Below are 23,535 nucleotides of genomic sequence, written 5' to 3' on the forward strand. Positions count from 1 at the left end.
GTGACTATCTGTTGTTATGACCACCTTTCAACATGTCTTTGTTTCAGGAGGCCATTATGACTAACTTGTTATGGTTATGTTCTGCTCCTATAACCCTGCCTATTTTGCATGCCAAACCCCACATTTGGAAACCTCTTACCTCTGAGCTTTAAAAACTCTATCTTCTTCACATCCATGGCTGACCTATTGAATCTCATCTTAGTGGGGAGGCAGCTCATGTACAGAAATAAAAAAGCTTGCTTTAATTAATTAGGCCATGATGATTTAGGTTAGTGGTTTTTCTCTTCACATATTTGAGATTAACAAAGAGGGAAATGATATAATTATTTTCTAAGTAAATTATATTTAAAATGAGTGTTTATAAACTATAACCACAATAAATTTTGAAAGGAAAAAAATTTTTGAAAGGATATGAAACCTTTGCTTTGTTGGGACAAAAGATGCTGGTTAACTGGGGCTGAAAAATCAGCTGTGATTATCAAGGGGTGAGCATCATTGAGTAGGAATCTTCTGAGAATTTTGGAGTAATTCCTCAAGGTCAGAACATAGGAGGTGTAGTTAAGAGGGGGCCAAGGCTTTGTCACAAGCTGGCAGCTGAACTTGGTGATTTTGGTGGCAGGAAAGCTGTTGGATTGAAGGGTCATGGAAAGCTGCTGAAGCTTGGTACTCTGGGGCAGCACTGGAATGTCTATGAAGAGAGGCCATCTGGCAAGGTATAACTCACTTGCAGTGGAGATACAAAGACTGAGTGAATCATGGAGAGAAACTGAGGCTTGTCACTATGAAAGGACAGGAAAGGTTGTCAGTGAAGACACAGCTTCACTTACAGTGGAGACCCTAGCATATTGCTAATGACAAGACCATGGGACAATCACTAAGGACAGCATAGGTGTGGTGTGGAATCAGCCTACAAGACAAGCTGTGTATGCTGTGGATGGCAGAACTGGAGAATCTGAGCCACCAAGGCCCTTTGGAGGCCAGAAAATTGTGAGTGAGTTTCAGATGTCAGACAGGATTTGGAGCTACAATACTGGACATTGGTTTTACTTAAGAGTGCTTGTTTTTATGTCCCTGTTTTTCAATTTTGGAAGAAAGCATTCAACTTACATTTTATTTTACCAAAATCTACAGCTAAGAGTCTTTGGCCTTTGAAAGTCATTGAACTTTTAAACTGATGAAAATTTTAAAGACTTGTGGAATTCTTGAAGTTGGAATGTGTTTTCTGCTGGGGACACACAAGAAAGCAAAGGTTGTAGTGTCATGGTGGTATGTTTGTGTGTAAAGTTAAAAAGAAATCAGTTGTGCTGGTTTGTAGCTAGAGTTTTTCTGCCTTGCCCACAGTCAGGACAAATCTGTATCTTATGGGGACACAAAGAAAATTTTAGGATTGTGGAGTAGTCCATGAGGCTGTATCGTCTGAGCCAGTTGCCTTGAAACGATTCTAGATGTTGGATCATCTGGGCCATGGTGTCATCAGAGACCTTTCAGGTGGTCTTGGCTGGTAAAACCTGATGCATCTTAATCTGGAACAAATCCATAGCCTCTGGCTTTCTGTGGAAACAAAAGCAGAACCTCCTTTCCAAAGCAACATGTCCTTACATCCAAATTTTGAAGTCAAGGTACCTTTAAAGTATACATTTTGGCATAACTCAACAGTTTTTGCAATCAAATGTTTTTCTTCAGTTATGAATATCAAAGAGAACATAATCCAGATTCTCTGTGTGGTAGCCATCTTTACGTGGCTTATTTTTTGTATTACCTTGAGCCTATTGCTTTAAACTGCAGCCTTCTAAGCCTGAAATGGCACTGTGGCTGCTGGCTCCACCCACTTCAGCTTCCCAACATGGCAGTGGTACATTTTCCATCAGCTCTGGGAGCCATCAACTCTCAGAAATAGTGGGTCTATGCTTCTATCAAAGCAGCGTGTAGCCCAGAAATCTCTTTTTGTTTTGTACTACCAAAGGCTAAATCTACTACGAAGCTTTATGTGCCACTTGCAGAGGCCTCATTCCTGCCATACTACAGGTCAAGTGCACACACCAGGAACCCGCCATAGTAGCTCAAACACACAGGCTGCCACTAGCTTGAAAGAGACAACTAGGAACTGTTTTTAGCTCCGTTTTAGAATCTTTTTGTTGTTGTTGTTGTTTGTTTGTTTTGTTTTTCGAGACAGGGTTTCTCTGTGTAGCTTTGCACCTTTCCTGGAACTCACTTGGTAGCCCAGGCTGGCCTCAAACTCACAGAGATCCGCCTGGCTCTGCCTCCCGAGTGCTGGGATTAAAGGCATGCGCCACCACCGCCCAGCTAGAATCTTTTTAATAAGGTTTTAAGTGGAAACTCTTGCCAATATGTTGGGCACCATTTGTAGCTAGAGTTTTCCTGCCTTGCCCACAGTCAGGACAAATCTCTATCACCTGCCAGTCCCACAGCCGCTCAGACTCGACCAAGTAAACACAGAGACTTATATTGCTTACAAACTGTATGGCTGTGGCAGGCTTCTTGCTAACTGTTCTTATAGCTTAAATTAATCCATTTCCATAAATCTATACCTTGCCACATGGCTTATGGCTTACTGGCATCTTCGCATGCTTCTTGTCATGGCGGTGGCTGGCAGTGTCTCCCTCCACCTTCCTGTTATCTCTTTTCTCCTCTCTGTTAGTCCTGCCTATACTTCCTGCCTGGCCACTGGCCAATCAGTGTTTTATTTATTGACCAATCAGAACAATTTAACATACAGCCCATCCCACAACACTGGTTAGTTTTCTTCACCTTGATACAAACTAGAGTCACCTGGGAAAATGCAATCTCAGTTGAGGAATTACCTGTCAGATTGTGCTGTTGGGCATGTATGTGAGACTTTTTAAATTTGCTTACTGATTAATGTCAGAGGGTCCAGTCCATGGGGACTGTACCACCACCATGCAGGTGGACCTGGGTTATATGAGAAAGCAGTCTGAGCAAGATGGGGAAACAGGCCAGGAAGCAGCTTTCCTCCATGGTCTCTGCTTCAATTCTTGCCTCCAGGTTCCTGCTCTGGCTTCCCTTGATGATGGGCATTTAAGACAAATAAACCCTTTCCTCCTTCAGAATGTTTATCACAGCACCAAAAAGCAAAGTAAGATAGTCCAGTCCCATGTCACCAATGTCTAGTCACTGCATGATCAACATGGTGAGTCAATGCAAGAACTTCTGGTCCTTATTTTGGGGAGGATGTGGGATGCCAGCATTCTTTGGGTCCCAAGTATGTACATTTACACCAAGATTTCTGTCAGTTACACACACATAGTATACTCACACTTCTGTGGGCACAATTACACTTACACACACACTTCTGTGGTGTGTTATTTGCATGTTTATAGCAATACTTTGGTAGGGCACCTGCACATTTATACCTGCACTTTTGTGGGCCATATGTACATTTATACCATATTTCTCTCAGTTACACATATACACACATTTCTATGGTTCACACGCACATTCACATCCACTCTTCTGTGAGCTATGCACACAATCACACTCCTCTTCTGTGGATTATACACACAATTATACCCACTCTTCTGTGGGTTATGCACATAATCACATCCCTCTTCTGTGGGTTATACACACAATCACATCCACTCCTCTGTGGGTTATGTACACAGTCACACCCCTCTTCTGTGGTTGTGCACACAATCACACCCCTCTTCTGTGGGTTATGCACATAGTTACACCCACTCTTGTATGGGTTGTGCACGTTTACATCCACCTTTTTGTGAGTTTCAGTTGGTATTGCTGTCCTGTCTCCAGCATTCTTTCAACCCAGCATCGATTTGTATCCATTCTGCATCAAGTTAACATCTTGATTTATGTGGCAAGAACAAGTTTTCATGCCCACGTGTGGGCTGACCCCTATGACTTTTTCTCAGAAAAAATACCAAGTGCTTTGGGTTTTTGTGTTAATGAGCATTGGGAAGCTGTCAGCCCTTCTTTCAGTTCTTTTTCAAGTCAACATCATTGACCTTCACCTAATGATCTATGACACACACACAATACAACACACACATACACCCCACAAACACATACACCACACACACCACACACATCATACACATCACATACACACACATACCCTACACCCCCCGACACATACACCACACACACCATACACACCACACACACCACACACACCTACACACACACATACCCCACACCACACACACACACACACACAAAAATACCACACACACCACACATGCAAACACACATACCACACACACACCACACATACACACCACACACACATATACACACACACATTGCACACAAACACTCACATACACACACACATACACACACACACACACACACACACACACACACACACACACACACACACACCAGAGATCAAAGGAGGAAAAAGAGAAGCAAGGAAAAGTAGTAGGAAGTGATTTGTACCTTATTTTTTAATCTGAAATGAGTCAGGTCTCTTCAAAGAAGGCCACGGAAGGCTATCATGCCCTAGATTGTTATTAGGCCAATAGATGTCTCATCTTTTCAAGGTGATTTTCCATTTTTGTGGGAAAGAGATAATTTATATAAAACACATACATTTCTTAGAACTCTTCCCATTCCACATCTTCTGACAGGAATAGATGGCCTGGTCCTCTCCTGGCACATGTGTGTCTTCTGCACACTTCTGTATCACTAAGATTGACCAGTACTCTGTTTTGGTTTGCCTGGGAGTTTCTCAGTTTTAGCAATAAGATTGTTATAGAAAACCTCTACATATTGGGCAAACCAGGGTGGCTGGTTATTCTAAATCTATCTAAAATCTACTTGATTACATAGGTATTTTCTTTTTAAAGAAGAAATAAATTTAATATTATATTTTTGCTTCATAATTTAAATTATATTGTACTTTCTACATATGAAATGTTTTATAGATTTTAGTAAATGTACACAATAATGGGCTCTTTGTGAATTTTTACCTAAGTATCCTGTTTTGTTCATGTTTACCCCATCTCTCCCTATTGTCTCCCTACTGCTCTCTTTTCTCCCACAATTTTCCTTCTTCACCACAGATGTAGCCCTCTTCTGCTATTACATCTCTCTCTCTCTCTCATAGACAGAGTTCCTACGCATGACAGAATGCTCAACACTTTGTCTTTTCTTTCCTTCCCATTTTCCTTTGTGGTCCTATCCTCCACGGAGACTCTTTCTTCCTCCCCTACACAGTCCTGCTCAGGTTTCTTATAGACAGATGATTTCTAGCATGGCATTTAATTTTCTGTGGTGGTTTGTTCTCTAATGGAAATCAATAGTTTTGTCTATATAAGCATATATTTCTACACACACTATATACATACACAAATGGAAAAGCAATTAAAAAACAAGAGGACTCACAGGTGACAGTGCAGATTCAGATGCCTGTTAAATTGACCCAAATCTTGTGTTAGAAGGATTGTTAGCTTTTGGATGCAGCATCTCCCGTCCAGGTGACTGATGCTCATAGAAGGTGGCTCTCTTCTTGTGCAGTCCACACAGTAAGCTAAAGTCAGGGTCTAGAACTTGGCTTCACCTGACTTCTAAACATAGATTCTATCTATCTGTCTGTCTGTCTGTCTTTCTATATCTCTATCTGTTCATCTATCTATCTATCTATCTATCTATCTATCTGTCTGTCTGTCTGTCTGTCTGTCTGTCTGTCTATCTATCATCTATCTACCTATCTATCTAGTTTTTCAAGACAGGGTGTCTCTGTGTAACAGCTCTGACTGTCCTGGAACTCAGTCTTTAGCCTAGGTGGCCTCCAACTCACAAAGATCTGCCTCTCTCTGCCTGCTGAGTGCTGGGATTAAAAGTGTGCACCACCACTGCTTGACAAATTTTCTTTTCTTTTCAAGTGCCAATGTGTTTGAAAGTTGACCTGCCTTTTGAAGTAATTGTTTGGCTCTGAAAGATGGAACATTTTTGTATCTGAGAAAAGCTGATTTAGGTTGTGTTAATCGCTGCATGAGCTTATGAATTAATAGTGGGGAGAAGTGGCAGATTCCTCTCCCATGGTGAAGCCAGCTCCTCTTGTGATCATAAGCACTGCTTCCTGCCCAAAGACAATGAGGTTCAAAAAAGTGCACAGTTGTGCTGTTGATCTGCCCTGATCCTGTTATTTCTATTAATATTTCCAATTAAATTTTATATCAGAAATAATAAGAGAGCAACACATGCTGACTGCTTGTTTAGAAGGCATGCACATAAATGTTAAATGTTAGTGTCTCTAAAGACTTGCACACTATCTTAAGCCTATATTTTACTTATAGATGAAGCTCAATATTCTGAACCAGTGTCCGCATCTTCCATCTGTTCTCTTCTATCTCTTCCAATAGATCTAAGAAAAAAATCCCTCTAAAAACAGAATCTTAACTATAACTTGAAAAATCCCAAAGCCAAGCCAATGTTTTCGTTGAGAGATCAGCACCTGATGACCATCTTAAATTTGGTCTTTTCTTCCAGACTGAGCTGTAGTAAAGCAGTTCTTTCTCCTCAGAGATGTTGATCAAGTTTTAAGACTCCAGAAGACTCAGTGTTGTTCAATTGGTTAAAGAGTGAAAATTGTTGCTTAGTTTTTCTTTGATGTCTCATTTTATTTCCTTAACTAAACGAGTCCACAGAAGTGTTTATTGGGGTTGGGAGTATGACTCCATGGGTAAAGCACTTGCCATGCAAACCTGTGGACAGGAGTTTGGAACTCCAGAACCTAGTAAATGCTGAGTGGGAATGGACACCTACCTGTCATCCTAGCACATAAGAGGCAGAGACGGGATGCCAAGAGCCAGTTGGGTAGCTAGAGTATCTAGATGGCTTTAGGTTCAAGTGAGGAACCTGCCTCAATATATACCAACTGAAGAAGATGTCTGACTGCTACATTCATGTGGACACATGTGCATGCATGTATAGCCTAACACTCGGGCCCACACTCATATAGACAGCATACACATATGCACACACACTATACACAGATATATGCAAAGATGAGAAATCTTTAATGTATTTCTTTCCCATTTAAAAAATAAGCCTTGTAAATCATCATTAATCAATATTCCAGGTTGAGTAGGACATAAAGGAGTTTATATTCCACAGTGGCTTTGTAATTTGATAGTTTATGAATGCAGACACTTTCTAATGCACCCTTGGTGTTTGTTGCTCTTGCTGGCATTGACCAGAAGGAGTTAACCATGGCCTTCTGAAGATAAATGTACAAACGATTTCTAGACAGGGGTGATTTGGAGCAGTGGAATGGTCCTGGCCAAGGCTGACTTGCCTTTGGAGTGAACTAGTCTTGCTAAACACCATCTGGCTTGCATGGATGTGGGCTGCACAGGGCCACTGGCAACTGTCATTCATTGTTACTTCTCTCTTCCTTGTCAGGGGATCATCCAAGATGGCAAGATCATCTTCATGCCGAACGGGTTCATCACACAGTGTCCTAACCTAAATCGCAGTAAGTGGTACTTAGGCACATCTGAATGTAATATTATATGACTTGTTCCTAGTGTTGGACAAAAACATCTGGAAGGATATCCACAAATTATATAAGATTGACTTTGGAGAGGGTGGAAACAGTAAAAGGAGTATCTGTTGTAGATATTACTGTGTCTTTCAAGCTAGCAAAAAGATTTTGTGTTCTTTACAAAATTAAAGTCTGAGGGTAAGAAAGGATTAGACAGTAAGTTCTGTACATTAGAACAAAAATATATTTAATATAATTATATAAATATATGTTTAAGGTAACAATATGTATCTCACAAAGCAATTTTTTAAAATTTTTGATCCGGGTGTGAGTTACTTCTTGGAAGGTTTCTCTTTTTATCAGTTACCTTTCAATTCATATGAGGATTTAGTTTAAAAATCATGTTCTTTTCAGTTAACTGCCTCTTCTTTTCCATTTTTTTATTATTAATAAAAGTGAGGCAAACAGCATCAGGACCAGAAATCCCATCATTTCCTGCAAATTTTAATCCCAAGAAAACAAACTCCTTGTATAGTTAAATAACTCATTTCAAGTTTCTCTTTCTTGTGTGAGCACATGATCAACACATACCTTCTGTTTTCTTTATTGAGCTTGTCCAACATGCAGTGATTTCCTGAGCCTGGTTCAAGGAATAATGGATTTGCAAGAGCTTTTGGCCAAGATGACTGCAAAAGTAGGTGTCTAAATTCATTGCGATATTCTGTCTCTAGGTCCTGTCTAGAATTCAGAGCGATCTGTTTTAATGGAAATACTTTTAGCTTGGCATGTATAAAGTGCTACTACAAAATGTTTTATTTTTGCTTGAAATGGGACTACCTGTAGTAAGCACAATGACTGAGGTCTTTGATAAGATTAGGCTGTATCACAATGGTTTTCTTGAGAAGTATTGGGAAGCAGAACGCAGTCTATATCACTGTAGCTTCCTTTTGAATAAAAAAAAGAATTTACCCAGTGGCTATGAAGGCAGTAACAATGAGAGATGATATATGGGCAGAATCACTGCAGCTTGTGAGCTAATGTATTCTGGATTTAAGAATAATTGATAATAATCAGGAGGGTAAAACAGCTATCGTGGGCAGATTTCTGTCATTGGAAGGCATTACATCAAGCTTCTAATATGTGGCTCATTTTCAGATTGGTTCTGAGTTAAGTGAAGGGGCAAAGATACCTTTAGTTGTATCATGCAGAATACGTCTTCGTCATTTATCCAGCAAACATTGTGTATGGCTCTGGTATTTTCCTGGGACCCTGTTAGACATAAAGAGGCAATGATGAGCAACACAATCCTTCATGTTCATATTGAGTTGCTGAGATCCAAATGTAAATAATTAGGAGCTTTCATATGTATTCATGAAGTGTGGCTTTACACGAAACTCCAAAGCCTTGTGGAAAAGGGCACAGAAATGAAAACAAAACAAAAGGGAAAATGCTGCTGTTGTGGCAGTGATCAGCCCTGGATGTGGACTCTGGCCTAGGGCAAAGGAAGAATTAGGTTGGGCCTAAGAGACATTAAACTCTGCAAAAGTAAGAATTTTAATAATGGTGAAAATGATCCATTAGTCCCATTCTACCTGTGGCTGACTGCTGCTGGCCTCAGCTGTGGCAAGTGGAAATGTAGGGGGAGGTGGGTAAGTGATTGGGAGCCATCGATCATGCCATGGCTGACAGCCTTTTTAGCTCACACTAGATTTTTAGCCATGGCATCTTCTTCAAGTTTGTGTGTGTGTGTGTGTGTGTGTGTGTGTGTGTGTGTGTGTGTGTGTACATGTGGTGGGTGCATCCGTGCCTAAGTGCTAAGGGCAGAAGTCAATATTGCTGTCTATCTGAGTCTTTTCCCACCTTAGTTTTTGAGTTTCTCTCTATATCTGGAGCTCACCAATTGACTGTATTGGTTGGCCAGTGAGCCCCAGAAATGCTCCTGTCTCTGCAACCTCATTGCTGATATTATAAGCATGCCAGCACACATGGCTTTTTACCCAGGTAAATGGGGATATGAAAATGGGTCCTCAAGCTTGCACAGCAAACATGTAAGCCACCAAGCTGTCTTCCCAGTGCCCCAAGCTAAATCTTCTTTTGTCTGGAAAAGAGAGACAGAATACTTTTTCTAAAGAGAAAGATGGAGACTGAGGCTGGAGTCCTAAAGCATTAGCTTTTCACCTTGAGAGTTTGGAGGAAATTGGAATCGTGGGCAATTATTCACCTTCCCAGCTTGTGGCACATAGAAGCTTTTATGTCACATTGTCTGTAGCAGCTTGATCTCAATACTGGTAATTATATTTTAGCATGCTAGCAGATTTTTAGAACAAGACACATGCCACTCAGCCTCAGGTGATGACTGGCCTCCATTCTCAGCTCACAGGATGCTCTTTTCTTTCCCATTCTCCCCCATGCAGCAATGCCATTTTTCTCTTTTGAGCTGTGCACTGTCTAGGAGCCACAAGGAACTCTACCCTTTGAATAGTATTATGTAAAATGGGCATTTGTGAAATGGAAGACATTTAATTGTGGGAAATTGCAAGCTGAAAATGGTTTCATTCACCTTCTAAACCCACTCCCTTGGTGCTTTGCAGTTTTGTAAGTCTGTTCCTTCTAAACTAGAAAGATGTGTGATTCTGCAGGGGAGTTGTTCTTCCATTTCCACTGCATTGTTTGGAATCTATCTATGGTCATCTAGAATCTCGACAGTATATATATATATATATATATATATATATATATATATATAATCTTCTCACATTAGTTTTTGAGACAGAGTTTCTCACTATACCTGAAGCTCACCAATTGACTGTATTGGTTGGCCAGTGAGCCCCAGAAATGCTCCTGTCTCTGCATCCCCATAGCTGATATTATAAGCATGCCAGCACACATGGCTTTTTACGCGGACAATGGAGATAGGAAGTCATGTCCTCAAACTTACACAGCAGACATGCACACACATGCACACAACTAGCTAATTGTGGACTTTGCCAGGCCAAGAGGCAAAATTTAAGATACTGTATATATACTTTATTTATTTATTTATTTATTTATTTATTTATTATTATTATTTTTTTTTTTGGTTTTTCGAGAAAGGGTTTCTCTGTGTAGCTTTGCGCCTTTCCTGGAGCTCACTTGGTAGCCCAGGCTGGCCTCGAACTCACAGCGATCCGCCTGGCTCTGCCTCCCGAGTGCTGGGATTAAAGGCGTGCGCCACCACCGCCCGGCAAAGTTAATTCTTATTTGTTTTTTTTTTTTTTTTTGGTTTTTCGAGACAGGGTTTCTCTGTGTAGCTTTGCGCCTTTCCTGGAACTCACTTGGTAGCCCAGGCTGGCCTCGAACTCACAGAGATCCGCCTGGCTCTGCCTCCCGAGTGCTGGGATTAAAGGCGAAATTTAAGATACTGTATATATACTTTATTTAAAACATAATTGTATATAACCTAAAATATAACAATTGAAAAGTGTGAAGACCATTCGTAGGCTGTATAAAAATAAATGGTAGACAAAATTTGGCCTGTGGAATTTAACCATCGGTGTAGAAGAAACTGGAAACTCATTCATTAGCTAAACTTGTTGGACAGTTTCTACGTGTTTGGTCCAGTGCTTATCTTTTATGTGTGCTAACCCTTCAATTCTCCAAATAGTTCTGAGAGCTTAGTTTTATTTGTTAATTCGTTAGCATACTTCACAGAGGAGAAGACTGAGGGTCAGAATGGGTAGACAGCTCTTCCTGAGATAACAAAAGGCAGACCCAGGACCAAAACTCAGGTTCTTGGATCTTGAAAGGCCAGCCATATCCCAGAAAGTTTATGGTTGGAGAAAAAAAAAGGATTATAAAGAGAAACAAAATAAAATGTGAAGAGGGGAAGAGGTGGGTGTTAATAAGTGGAGATCAAGAGGATGGAGGCATCAGAAAGGAGAAGGAAGAGGAAATAAAAAATAGAGCCATATTGCCGAGCCATGCCTAAGTTCTCAGATTCGCTGTAGGGGTAAATGTAGGAGCCTGCAGCCACCAGTGCAGAGGAAGTTCAGGGCAGGAAGAAGACCTTTCATCTCACCCTTTGCCTCTGAACTGCTTCTTTTCTGTCTTTGAGCCCTGGGTTGACATTGTGCATGCTTCTGCAAAGATGATGAGGCTTTGTGTTTCTGTCACCTCACTTCACAGATTCACTCTCCCAGCCCAAACCAGGCCATGTGAAGTCTGAGAGGAGAATTTTCCAAGGACAATTTTTTCTCCCTCCTGCCAGTGGTAGGATCTGAACAAGAAGGCTTTTCTGTGCTGTGGGAGGCTTGCTTTTTCTGTACTATGTATAAGGCTTACTTCCTTTTCATTCACCTTCAATGAGGGTCTAGCCTTCCAGAGCCTTACCTGTACACAGGAGTTTTTTTTTTAAGGGCCACATCTTAGACTATACTGTCTGTCTCTTGTACTTTCCCCATGTCACCATCAAGATGGGAGCCCAAGGGCTCTGTACTTCAGCAGGATACAGGTGGGCCTTGGTGTTTGCTGGTCACCTGGGATCCCTTCTGTCCGTCTGCCCTGGCCTCTGTGACTTTATTTTGAGTTGCATCTGTGGTGACTTTTGAGATTTTTACTTATATGTTGCCTGCAGGATTTTAGGTCATTCAAGCAGTGAAGTCCTTTAGGGCATCTGATCTACCATCTTGGTGGAAACAAAGCATCACTGATCCTTTTGGCAGATTGAGGGATATGGAGTCTGTAGCTGTGAGGCCAACTGGAAATTAAAGACAGTCAGTTCCAAGATGCAAAGAGAATTCAATGGCATCAAGTCTACTTGTCATCAGGATTTATCTCCAATTAAATAAACCTAGTGTGACAAGTGTTAGTGGATGGGATTGGGCTGGGTTTGGGTTGTCCAGTAGCTGTGATTAAGACAGAAATTTATCAGAGAGCCCAAGGCAGAGCTAGAGACAGGGATTTGGAATGCTAATGATCTGACCCTGAGTATCCCTTTGACATTGTTTTAGATGTTCCTAGTCTTGAACAAGCCACTGGACTTTTCTGGCTCCCAAATTCCCATCTGTAGAGATCATTATTCCTTTATCAGCCTATGAGCTTTGGTGCAAGATAGAGGGTGCACATTCCGTGAGCATTGCTGTTATTCATACTAGTAAACCAGGAAGGACCAGTAGTCTCTAAGGAAATGCACAACTTCCTCAGTGGCTAGATATCTCAAATACTGATAGCATCTCCTAGATGATGTCAGGACTTGCATCTGCAGCAGGAAAAGAGAGGACCTGAAAAGGCAGTTCATATATGGGTTTTCATACTCTGGGAAACCTCAGAGTCCTTTTAGAGAGCAAGTCCAGGACATGGGTGGTGCCAACCCTTGGTATGTGGTCCTGGGTTGTATAAGAAAGAAAACTGAGCAAGTCGTGAGAGCAAGGAAGTGAGCAATTCTCCATGGACTCTGCATCAGTTCCTGCCTTCAGGTTCCCACTTTGAATTTGACTGGGCTTTCCCTCCTGATAGACAATAAATTGTAAGCTGAAATAAACCCTTCCTTCTCAAATTGCTTTTGGTTGTAGTCTTTATCACAGCCTATGTAAAGTAACTATACCGTTGTCTGTCTGAGACTGATAAGTTCCTTTTGTGACTGTCTCCAGTTGCATCAATTTTTCTGCAAACAACATAACCTCATTCTTCCCGATGGCTGAAGAGCATCGCGTTGTATGTGTGTGCACATTTTGTTTATCCATTCCTCTGTTGCTGAGCACCTCGGTTTGTTTCACAACTTAGCTTTGTGAACAATGATACAATCAACACTGATGTGCAAGTATCTCTGTGACATGTTGTTCTGGGGCCTTTGGGTAAATTCTGAGAAGTGGCCTAGCTGGGTCACATAGTGGCTCTATTTTGATGAACTTCCACACTGATTTTGATAGTGTCTGGTCTGGCGTATGTTCCTACTCAGTGTACAGGGTTCCTTTTGTCCTCACCTGCAGCGGCAGTTGCTTTTATTCGTTTTCTTGCTGACTGCCATTCTGACTGTGGTGAGATGGGATCTCAGTGTGGTTTCTCTTCACATTTCTTAGATGGCTAATGTCTTAGTTTTGTTCCTTGCTGCTGTGATAAGAGACCCTGACAAAAGCAACTTGAGGGAGATAGGACTTATTTGGCTCTTTGTTCCAGGTTACAGTCCATCCTTAACAGGGAAGTCAAGGCACCAGGGACTTGAAACAACTAGTCAGATTATATCCAGTCAAGAAGAGAGAGCCTTGAATGGATGCCTATGCTCAGTGCTTTGCATTTAGCTCACCGTCCAGCACATGCAATGGTGCTGTCCACATTCAGGGTGGTATTTTTTCACCTCAATTAACCAAATTAAGGAAATCCCTCACAGGCATGCCTACAGGCAAACCTAATCTAGACAGATCCTCACTGAGACTCTCTTTCCAGGAAAGTCTCGGTTATGATAAATTGACAATTAAAACCAACCCTCACAATGAGGGCAAGCATTTCTCAAATGCATATTGGCCATTTGTTCATTTCTTGAGAACTGTCTTTTCCTTTCATTAATCCCATTAGTTGGTATTTCTGATGTTTAGTTTTTGGAGTTCTGTGATACTGAATTTGAAGATATTAATTAGAGATAGCTAGATTATTCAAGACTGGGAATTCCTTTTTTAAAATTGCGTTTATTTGCTTGTTTATGTTTGCATGTACACATGTGCACATGGCACAATGTACATGTGTTGGTCAGATAACTGCCTCCATGAGATGGTTCTCTCCTTCTGTCACGTGTTTTCTGTGATGGAATTCAGTTCTTTATGCTTGGCAACAAGCAGCTTTACTTGTTGTAACAACCTGCCAGCTCCTAGACTTGGAATTTCTGCATTTCTTTTTTTTTTTTAAATCGCTGAAATTTGTGTGGAAAAATCAATTCCCAGTTAGAGTGTCATTTCAAGCTGTGACATATTTAATTTTGAGACCTTTCTTGTTTTGAGGAACTCAGTGATAATTTTTCAATTAAGAGTAAAGGTTTAACAATGATTTACATTTTCTCCCATCCACATAACAAACACCAAAACAGTACTTCAAAGCGAAAAGGCAATCTATTGTAGGACTAATGTACTCCCATCCATTCATTGACATCTTCTTGTGAAAAAGCTCTCCACGGTCTGTCTTCGAGTGTGTAGAGCTAGGAATAAATAATTCAGTTCATGGTTGCTTAGATAAGTGCAAGAACAAAGGTAAAACACAACAGAGATGCAGACCTAAACTGTATCTGTTTGGGATCTCAGTCATCCTCAGAGAGAGGGAGCTGTGAGAAACAGTTTTTGAAATGAATTTGTATAAATTCAGCATGCTTCCACCAATGGCAGAAAATGCATTTTTTTTTTTTTTTACTCAGAGCTGTTTTTCTCCTTTATTGTTGTTATAGGATTTAGCAGAGGAAAAGAAAGTAAGATTACATATTAAATGCCTTTGGAAAATTAGATATGTTTTTTACTTTAGTGTCCTTTTGCCTTTGTTATCTGTCTGTTATACTCTTTTTATTATAGAGATTAGGGCTTCTCCGTGTTGCTAGAAAGAGCTAAACACATTAAAAGTCAAAAGAAAGTTCAGACAGGAAAACAAAATGCATCACATTAAAAGCCAAGCTTTCTGAGGGCCAGGGTCTCACAGAGGGATGTAGCTCAGCTTTGTTGGATGGGCACTTGTCACCACTAAGGCTCACCTCAGGGGAGCTCCTAGAGTGTCACAGAACTTCATTCAGTAGCTGGAGCTCCTTCTCAGGTCATGGGGTCTTGAGGGAGTTTCCTTCTTGGAGTCACATAGACACTGGAGCTGGTCCAGATTTGCAGAGTGAGGCACACACTTGCTATCAAGGTCACAGGCACCCTTTGGAGGCACTTTTAGCAGGCTCATCTAGCTCACCTCTTTTTGTTCAAGCCCAGCTCACACAGGAACTATTGGGGCTAACAGATGGAATAAAGATAGTGAGTGATGAGCTGTCGTTTTATTATCTTTGATGTCATGTGCCTTGGTTATTTAACCTCAGCAAACTCTTGAAGTATGTTTTATCTGTGCTACCTAAAGAATTCCCAAAGATCTTAATTATCACAGATTCTAGAAACTCTATAATTAGACTGGAGCTTTAAATGAAACGTACCACTTTGGAAGATCATACATATTAGAAGGACCTGGAGGGAGTTCAGAGCAAGTCTGGTAGTTCTCCAGGGTGAATGTGGACCATGCAGGTAGTCCAGGGGCCTGCTTTCTCTGTGGTTCGCCACCTCATTATAGTTGGCAACAAGGACACATTCCTTTGAGAAATTTCAAGTGCTTGGAGGAAAAGGGTTAGGGAAATGGCCACAAGTAACTATACCATCAGTTAGAATCACACAAGGAGTCTCTTTCAGAGGGTAGTGCTGTTTAGAGGCACAGGAGAGAACATATTAACATGGCTGTTAATAGTTGTTGAGGGCGTACATCATCTTCTTCAGTGGCCTAGCACTGATAAGCTGCTCTTGTACCATTTAACTCCCACCCATGCTTGGGTAAGAAACTACCCTTAAACTCAGTGGGTCACACTCAAAAAGAAGACATGGAAATAGGAGGGGGTCTTGTTGAGAAGAAGGGTTTCAGAGGGAACAGAGGGGAGTGAGGGAGGAGAATGGAGTGTGTGTGAAAATGACTTAAATCCATTACATAAATTCATGAAACTGTCACACAATAAAAATATTGATAATGGAAAGATGGTGGGTGTGGTGATATTTTATTTATGCTCTAACAAATAAAGCTTGCCTGGGGATCTGAGGAAAAAGCCAGCCACTATATTAAATATAGAAGTCAGGCAGTGGTAGCACATGACTTTAATCCTAGCATTCGGGAGGCAGAGATTCATCCATATCTCTGTGAGTTCAAGGCCACACTGGGAACAGAGCCAGACGTGGTGGCACATGCTTTTAATCCCAGCACTAGTTAACCATAGAGGTCTGGAGATCTGTACAGACAGACAGGAAGTAATAGAGCTGGGTGGAAAGAGGAAGTGATGTAGCTAGTTGGAGAGAAGAAGTAAGATGGCAGGGCACAGAAAGATATATAGGCAGGAGTATTCAGGAAGCAGCGCTCTCTTGGGCTGAGGATTTCCTGGCAGTAAGAACTTGTGGCTTGGCTTGTTCTATCCCTCAGTTTTCACCCCAATATCTGACTCTGGGGTTTTTTTGTTTGTTTTGTTTTTTTTATTAATAAGACCATTTAGCAATTCATATTACAGGTTGGACTTGTTGTTTCCCAGACTCGCTATTATACCTAAGATTGGCTTGAAATAGTCATTGTTGGGTCAAAGGATGCTCTGGTCTCTAAGGGAAACACATGCAAGGCATTGGAAGCACAGTGTGATTTAGGAGGAAAAGAGAAACTAGGAATTGGTACTTATGCTCATGATGGCACTCTTTATGTGAAGGAAGCTGAGGGTGGGGAGGCTGTCAGTCTTCTGTATGGATGTCACAGTGAACACCTCACACCAAATTGCTGCACTCAGGTTTTTATTACTTTTCTTTTTTTGTGGTGCCAGGGATGAACCCAGGTTTCCGCATGCCAGGCGGGTGCTTTACTACTGAGCTACACTTTGACTCTCTGCTGTGCTGGAAGGAAAACTAGAGTAGGCTGAACCAAGAAAGACAACTGGAGTCATATGCAGAGGAGCTGTTAGGGGAACCTAGTGGTGCTGAGTGTGGCCAAGGGCGGGGGGGGGGGGGAGGCCAGGCGGACCTCAGATGTCTGCAGACAAGAGTTGCTCAGGATGGAGTCAAAGGCAGGGTGAGGCCAGGAGGAGGACCTCGGATGTCTGAAGTTAAGACTTGCTCAGGATGTGATCAAGGAAAAACGATCCAGCAGGGAAGAGAGAGAGAGAGAGAGAGAGAGAGAGAGAGAGAGAGAGAGAGAGAGAGAGAGAGAGAGAGATTTCTTATTCCAGATCCAGAGGATTGTTATGAGAGCTTATCCCTGGCGATAATCACTCTCAGGGCTTCCTTGTAAGGATGACTAAGCTTTATATTCCCCTTGAATTTGTAGATTAAAACTCTGTGATTAAAAGTAATGAAATGTGTGTGTGTGTGTGTGTGTGTGTGTGTGTGTGTGTGTGTGTGTGTGTGTGTGTAGGCCAGGAGCTGATGTCAGTATCTTCCTCAACCACTTTCCCCTTATTATTGAGATAGAATCTCCCCTTGAATCTGAAGCCCTTTGATTTAGCTACTTTGACTGGCTAATGAACTTCAGAGGTCTAGCTGTCTTCATCTCCCTTGCACCAAGGTTACAGACAACTCCAGTACCCAGCTTTGACCTGGGGGCTGGGGATGGAATTCATGTCCTCATGCTTGCCTGCAAGGACTTTAACTACTGAGCCATCTCTGGTCCTCTCCCACCAACCAACCTACAAGCAAGCAATCAAGCAAACAAAAACTCCTGATCTCAGTTAGGGGTTTTCTTACCTCTCTTGCTCTTCCTCTGAATGCTCAGATGAAAACCTGGGCATTCTGTTTAGGGACACTGATTTGGGAAGACACTGGACTTGCCAATAGCTTCCCTTTCTTGTTGCAAGTCCCCAAAATTTTCACCTGAGAGGAAGCTACACCTTTCTTCTTGCAAACTGCATAGCGAATGGTGGGAGACAGATGCAAGTGCATGGGGCTTCCCAATTAGATCTCTGCTCAACATCCTAATTAGTTCCCAGGAATGCTCTCACTGCCAGCACATCTGTGTGGGTTTGTGCTGGAAGCACACGCTGTCGTGGATACCCACGAGGCTCCAGAGACACCATTTAATGTCTCATTTGATGTTCATTAGACCACGGGAGACAACATGTCTTCAGTTTAGTATGATTTTTACCTGTGTGAAAACCAGAAAACAGATTATGCTAAGAATCAGGAAACTACCCAGCGATTTCTTTTCTCTCTGCTCAGATTTCCCCTGCACCCCACCCCCTTATTACTATTAGCTTTGCTGGGACAATGCAGTTGAATCACACAAATTACATTCACTACATCTTTTCTGCAGCTGAATTATGCAGAGACAAGACTTGGTCAGCTGGAAAACTGCCATTGCGAGAAGACCTGCCAAGTGAGTGGGCTGCTCTACAGGGACCAAGACTCCTGGGTGGACGGTGACAACTGCAGGAACTGCACATGCAAAGTAAGCCCTGGCTAAGTCAAGACTCAGGCTCACTGGTTAAAGCCCCCGGCTAAGGTCAAGACTCAGGACCGCTGGTTAAAGCCCCCGGCTAAGTCAAGACTCAGGCTCACTGGTTAAAGCCCCCGGCTAAGGTCAAGACTCAGGATCGCTGGTTAAAGCCCCCGGCTAAGTCAAGACTCAGGCTTGCTGGTTAAAGCCCCCGGCTAAGGTCAAGACTCAGGCTCACTGGTTAAAGCCCCCGGCTAAGGTCAAGACTCAGGCTCACTGGTTAAAGCCCCTGGCTAAGGTCAAGACTCAGGCTCACTGGTTAAAGCCCCTGGCTAAGGTCAAGACTCAGGACCGCTGGTTAAAGCCCCCGGCTAAGTCAAGACTCAGGCTTGCTGGTTAAAGCCCCTGGCTAAGGTCAAGACTCAGGATCGCTGGTTAAAGCCCCCGGCTAAGGTCAAGACTCAGGCTCACTGGTTAAAGCCCCTGGCTAAGGTCAAGACTCAGGCTCACCTGTTAAAGCCCCTGGCTAAGGTCAATACTCAGGCTTGCTGGTTAAAGCCCCTGGCTAAGGTCAATACTCAGGCTTGCTGGTTAAAGCCCCCGGCTAAGTCAAGACTCAGGCTCACTGGTTAAAGCCCCCGGCTAAGGTCAAGACTCAGGACTGCTGGTTAAAGCCCCCGGCTAAGGTCAAGACTCAGGCTCACTGGTTAAAGCCCCCGGCTAAGTCAAGACTCAGGCTCACTGGTTAAAGCCCCCGGCTAAGTCAAGACTCAGGCTCACTGGTTAAAGCCCCTGGCTAAGGTCAAGACTCGGGCTCACTGGTTAAAGCCCCTGGCTAAGGTCAAGACTCGGGCTCACTGGTTAAAGCCCCTGGCTAAGGTCAAGACTCAGGCTTGCTGGTTAAAGCCCCTGGCTAAGGTCAAGACTCAGGCTCACTGGTTAAAGCCCCTGGCTAAGGTCAAGACTCAGGCTTGCTGGTAGAAGTGCAGCAGGCTACTCAGCACATGATGCTACTTCCGTTACACATACTCCCCTTTAGTGACCCCAACAATTTCCAAATGCTTGGAAATGAAAGTCTGCTTCTTCATTATATCCTCTTTGATCTAATGTTCTCCTTAAGCCACTTACTATTTGGAGTTTGAGAGTTGGCTGTGGAGGGAGACAGAGATCCCTTTATTTCTAGACCTATTAGAGCTTTATTCTCTTTTCTAAGAGGACACATTTTAAGATTTAATTTTATTATTTTTGATCATGTGTACTCATGTGTGACTCTATGTGAGTGTGTTGAGTTTGGAGTTACAGGTGGTTAAGAGCTGCCCACCATGGATGCTGGGAACTGAACTTGGATCCTCTGAAAGGGCAGTATGTACTCTAAAGTGCTGAGCTACCTTTCCAGCCCACACCATATACTTTTAACAGTTTAATCAATTTCTCAACGTTTGTATTATATTTTTGCAAGATGTCTATGTCTGTTCCCAAGAACTGAATGCAGGCAATGCCCCCTCCATGCTTTACAGACTATCCACCACCTATAGACTCTTTCGGTTTCAGAAAAGAGGCCGCTCCTAAATTAGTATGTAAACCCTGTCTACTTGAAATTACTCGATAAATATCTGAAGAATGCATTGTTTGTCCAGGAAAACACAAAATGGATTGTTAGAGCCTTAAAAATGATTGACAGGGTCTACTAAAGGTGTTATTTATGTCTCATAGAAATAGGCTTTTTGTTTTCAGCCTAATCTACTTAGTCCACATGGGCAGGTGGATGAAGGCAGTGATGTTTATCAGAAAAGTAATTGAGGTGACATAGGTTCATTTGGGCTGGAGAGAATACTTTATTTGTGGTTGCGGAGGGGCCTGGGGATTTCCCACACTGCCCTGTCTTCCTGAGATTCTGGAGATGAGAGGTGAAGTTCCTCTGAAACAGACTTGTTCAGAGGACACCTCAGAGACCTCTTTCTCTGTCTTCCCTGACCAGAGTGGTGCTGTGGAGTGCCGAAGGATGTCCTGTCCCCCGCTCAACTGTTCCCCAGACGCGCTTCCTGTGCACATTTCTGGCCAGTGTTGTAAAGTTTGCAGACGTAAGTATTCACCTAGGGTCAGTGTGGTCCTCTGTGCTCTTAGAGTTATGCATTTCCCTCTGTTTTCAGAACCCAACTAACATTTATGAATTGGAACATTGGCAGGTAATATGATACTGGTGAGAAATACTTTGCATTTTAATTCCTTTCACTGTAACAGGTTCCCCCTCTACAGAAGCACCATCCCATCCACCTTAATTACTGTCTGTCATTGGTTGCTTTTTACTCTTTGGTTCTTTAGTTCTTTGCTCTTTGGGGGCGGGGGGCTGGCACCCAGCTACCAAATAAATACACACATGGGTTTTTTCTTACTTATAAATGCCTCAGCTTGGCTTATTTCTAATGAGCTTTTCTTAAATTATCCTGTCTATCTTTTGCCTCTGGGCTTTTACTTTTCTCTGTTTCTGTATGGATCTTTCTTTCATTCTTACTCTGTTGCTGGCTGTATAGCTGAGTGGCTGGCCCTGTGAGTCCTCCTCCTTCCCTAGCTCCTTGATCTTCTTCTTCTCTTCAGATTTCTCCTCTCATTTATTCGGTCTGCCTGCCACCCTTATCTATCCTTTACTGCCAAGCTATTGGCTGTTCAGCTCTTTGCTAGACCAATCAGGTGTTTTAGACAGGCAGAGTAACACAGCTTTACAGAATAAAACAAATGCAACATAAAAGTATGCAACACATTTTTGCATCATTAAAACAAATGTTCCACAGTGTAAACAAATATAACACATCTTAAAATAATATTCTACAACATTTCCCCCTTTTATCTAAATAAACATGAAAGATTTTAGCCTAGTAAAACTGTATACAACAAAAATAGTTATCAAGGAAGAATTGTATTTACATTATTCAGTCCATTTGTATTTAGCAAATTCAGAGAAAACACTTTATTATCTATCCTATCTTGGTGATTCCAAAGTTTTATACCTAATTTACTTTCTATCATAATTAAGGAAACGTACAACTCTAACTATTTAGTCTTTAAGTCCATCAAAGACTCTAGAAGGAATTAATATTACTTAACAACAGAAACATTTTGCTGCCTGGACAGTCACGCGAAGTTCTGCAAAGTTGGGGCATCCATCTTCAGTCTACAGACCCAGAATATCTGGTAGACTTTTCAGTGAAGCAGGATATTTAAAGGACCGCCCTGCCTTGTTTTGGCAAATTTTGTCAGTTGCTTTCCTCTGTGTCCTGCAGAATGTCTTGGTAGACTCTTCTGTGAAGCAGGAACCCTGAAAGACTGTCCTACTTTGTTTTGGCAAAGTTCAGCACTCACTGTCTTATGGGTCCTGCATGTCCAGTCTGCACAGCACACTGTCAAGCAGTCAAGGCAATAGCAGTTTCTTGCCCAAATGGCTAACATTGTCACAATAAAAGAAAACTCCTATGGATTTTCTTTGATGCCAATAATCCTTTTATGAAGTAAATTGGTATTACCAGGAGCAGATGTGTCTCATTGTCACAAAAAAACCTTAGGTTAACAAAACATTTTAAATGCCATATTCTGTAGGTCTTTGAAGTGTTTGAAGACCATTTACCTATCTAAAACACGTGTTTAATCTTTAAAACATACTTAATGTGACTACAAGTTTTACTATTATAGATTAACTACTAACTTCATTTCTTATTTACACATTGCATTTTTAAATGAGCTGCAAAAGTATAATACCCCAAACAAGAGTAGAAACATATATACAGTGTAACAAAATTAACCTTGAATTTATTTTTTTTGTTTTTTATAGAATAACTTTTAATAATTATATTTTAGTGTCTAACATTTTTCTCAAGGAATATATATTAGGGAAATTAAAGATATATGGTTAAAGTCTTTTTAAAAAGTTAACATGTTTTTTTACATTGTTATTGTAAAATTACAGTTTTTTTTTGTTTTTTATATTTTTTTTATTTTATAATTTAATTTTACATATCAGCCACAGATTCCCTTGTCCTCCCCCGTCCTATCTCCCCCCTTACCCCCAGCCCACCTTCCATTCCCATCTCCTCCAGGGCAAAGACTCCCCTGGGGATTGAGTTCAACCTGGGAGATTCAGTCCAGGCAGGTCCAGTAAATTTGAATCAATATCTTAAAATTTATGCCAATAAAAAATATCTGAGATTAATAATTGTCTTGTTATCCTATATTCCTGTATTCCCCTAAATGATAACAAACATCCATAGCCCACCAAATAACCCAAAGCTTCCCATACCCAAACTCTTAGAAATGTGGATGTTGTTTTCTCTAGACTGCTTCCTGTTGTCTGTGGGTGAAGCATCTTTAGGAGTCCTCAAGAAAAATTGAAATAATGGCCAAGTCCTGGAAAGACCTTTATTGATAGATATCATGTGTCAAGTTTCAGGAGGTCTCCCTTGATCAAACCTGATCCGTATTATTCCTGAAGGAATCTACATCCTCTTGTCTCCTGTGGGAACAAAAGCGAAATCCCTTCTCCAATGTATTTTTGATTTCCCTTTGACAAATACATTTGACTTCTTTTTTAAAGTTATGATAGCCATAAAGTAGGTTGGTTCAATTTTGTAGTCTAGTTCACAATCCCATGTCTCCCAACAGATGGGTCTTGCCCATCAGCAATCAAAAAATTAAAAAAAATCAACACAATACTATATAGGATCCAGACTCCATGTGTGTTTTCCATTTTACGTGGCTGTTTCCTTTTGTATTACTTTTGCTATCTCTTTAAAGACTTTACTATTTTTAAAACTATTTATTTCTTCCTGTGACTGTCTATATCCATTTTCTTTTCTTTCTTAAGCCTATACACATTGTAAAACTCACTGGAACCTGATTAGAGGTTTTTTTTT

General features: G+C 41.5%; 1 protein-coding gene across 2 annotated transcripts in view; it reads left to right on the top strand.

The window, feature by feature from the left end:
- The window catches only part of Nell1 (neural EGFL like 1), an 850,988-nt gene that overhangs the window by 224,742 nt on the left and 602,711 nt on the right, over positions 1-23,535 (top strand). For both annotated transcript variants that reach the window (XM_028880172.2, XM_037199200.1), the window contains exons 6-9: positions 7,405-7,477; positions 8,098-8,180; positions 18,512-18,646; positions 20,613-20,715. In XM_028880172.2, coding sequence (XP_028736005.1) covers positions 7,405-7,477; positions 8,098-8,180; positions 18,512-18,646; positions 20,613-20,715 — 394 coding nt within the window. The remainder of the gene's footprint in view (positions 1-7,404; positions 7,478-8,097; positions 8,181-18,511; positions 18,647-20,612; positions 20,716-23,535) is intronic.

Source organism: Peromyscus leucopus, chromosome 1, assembly GCF_004664715.2.
Source record: "Peromyscus leucopus breed LL Stock chromosome 1, UCI_PerLeu_2.1, whole genome shotgun sequence".
Classification (NCBI taxonomy): domain Eukaryota; kingdom Metazoa; phylum Chordata; class Mammalia; order Rodentia; family Cricetidae; genus Peromyscus; species Peromyscus leucopus.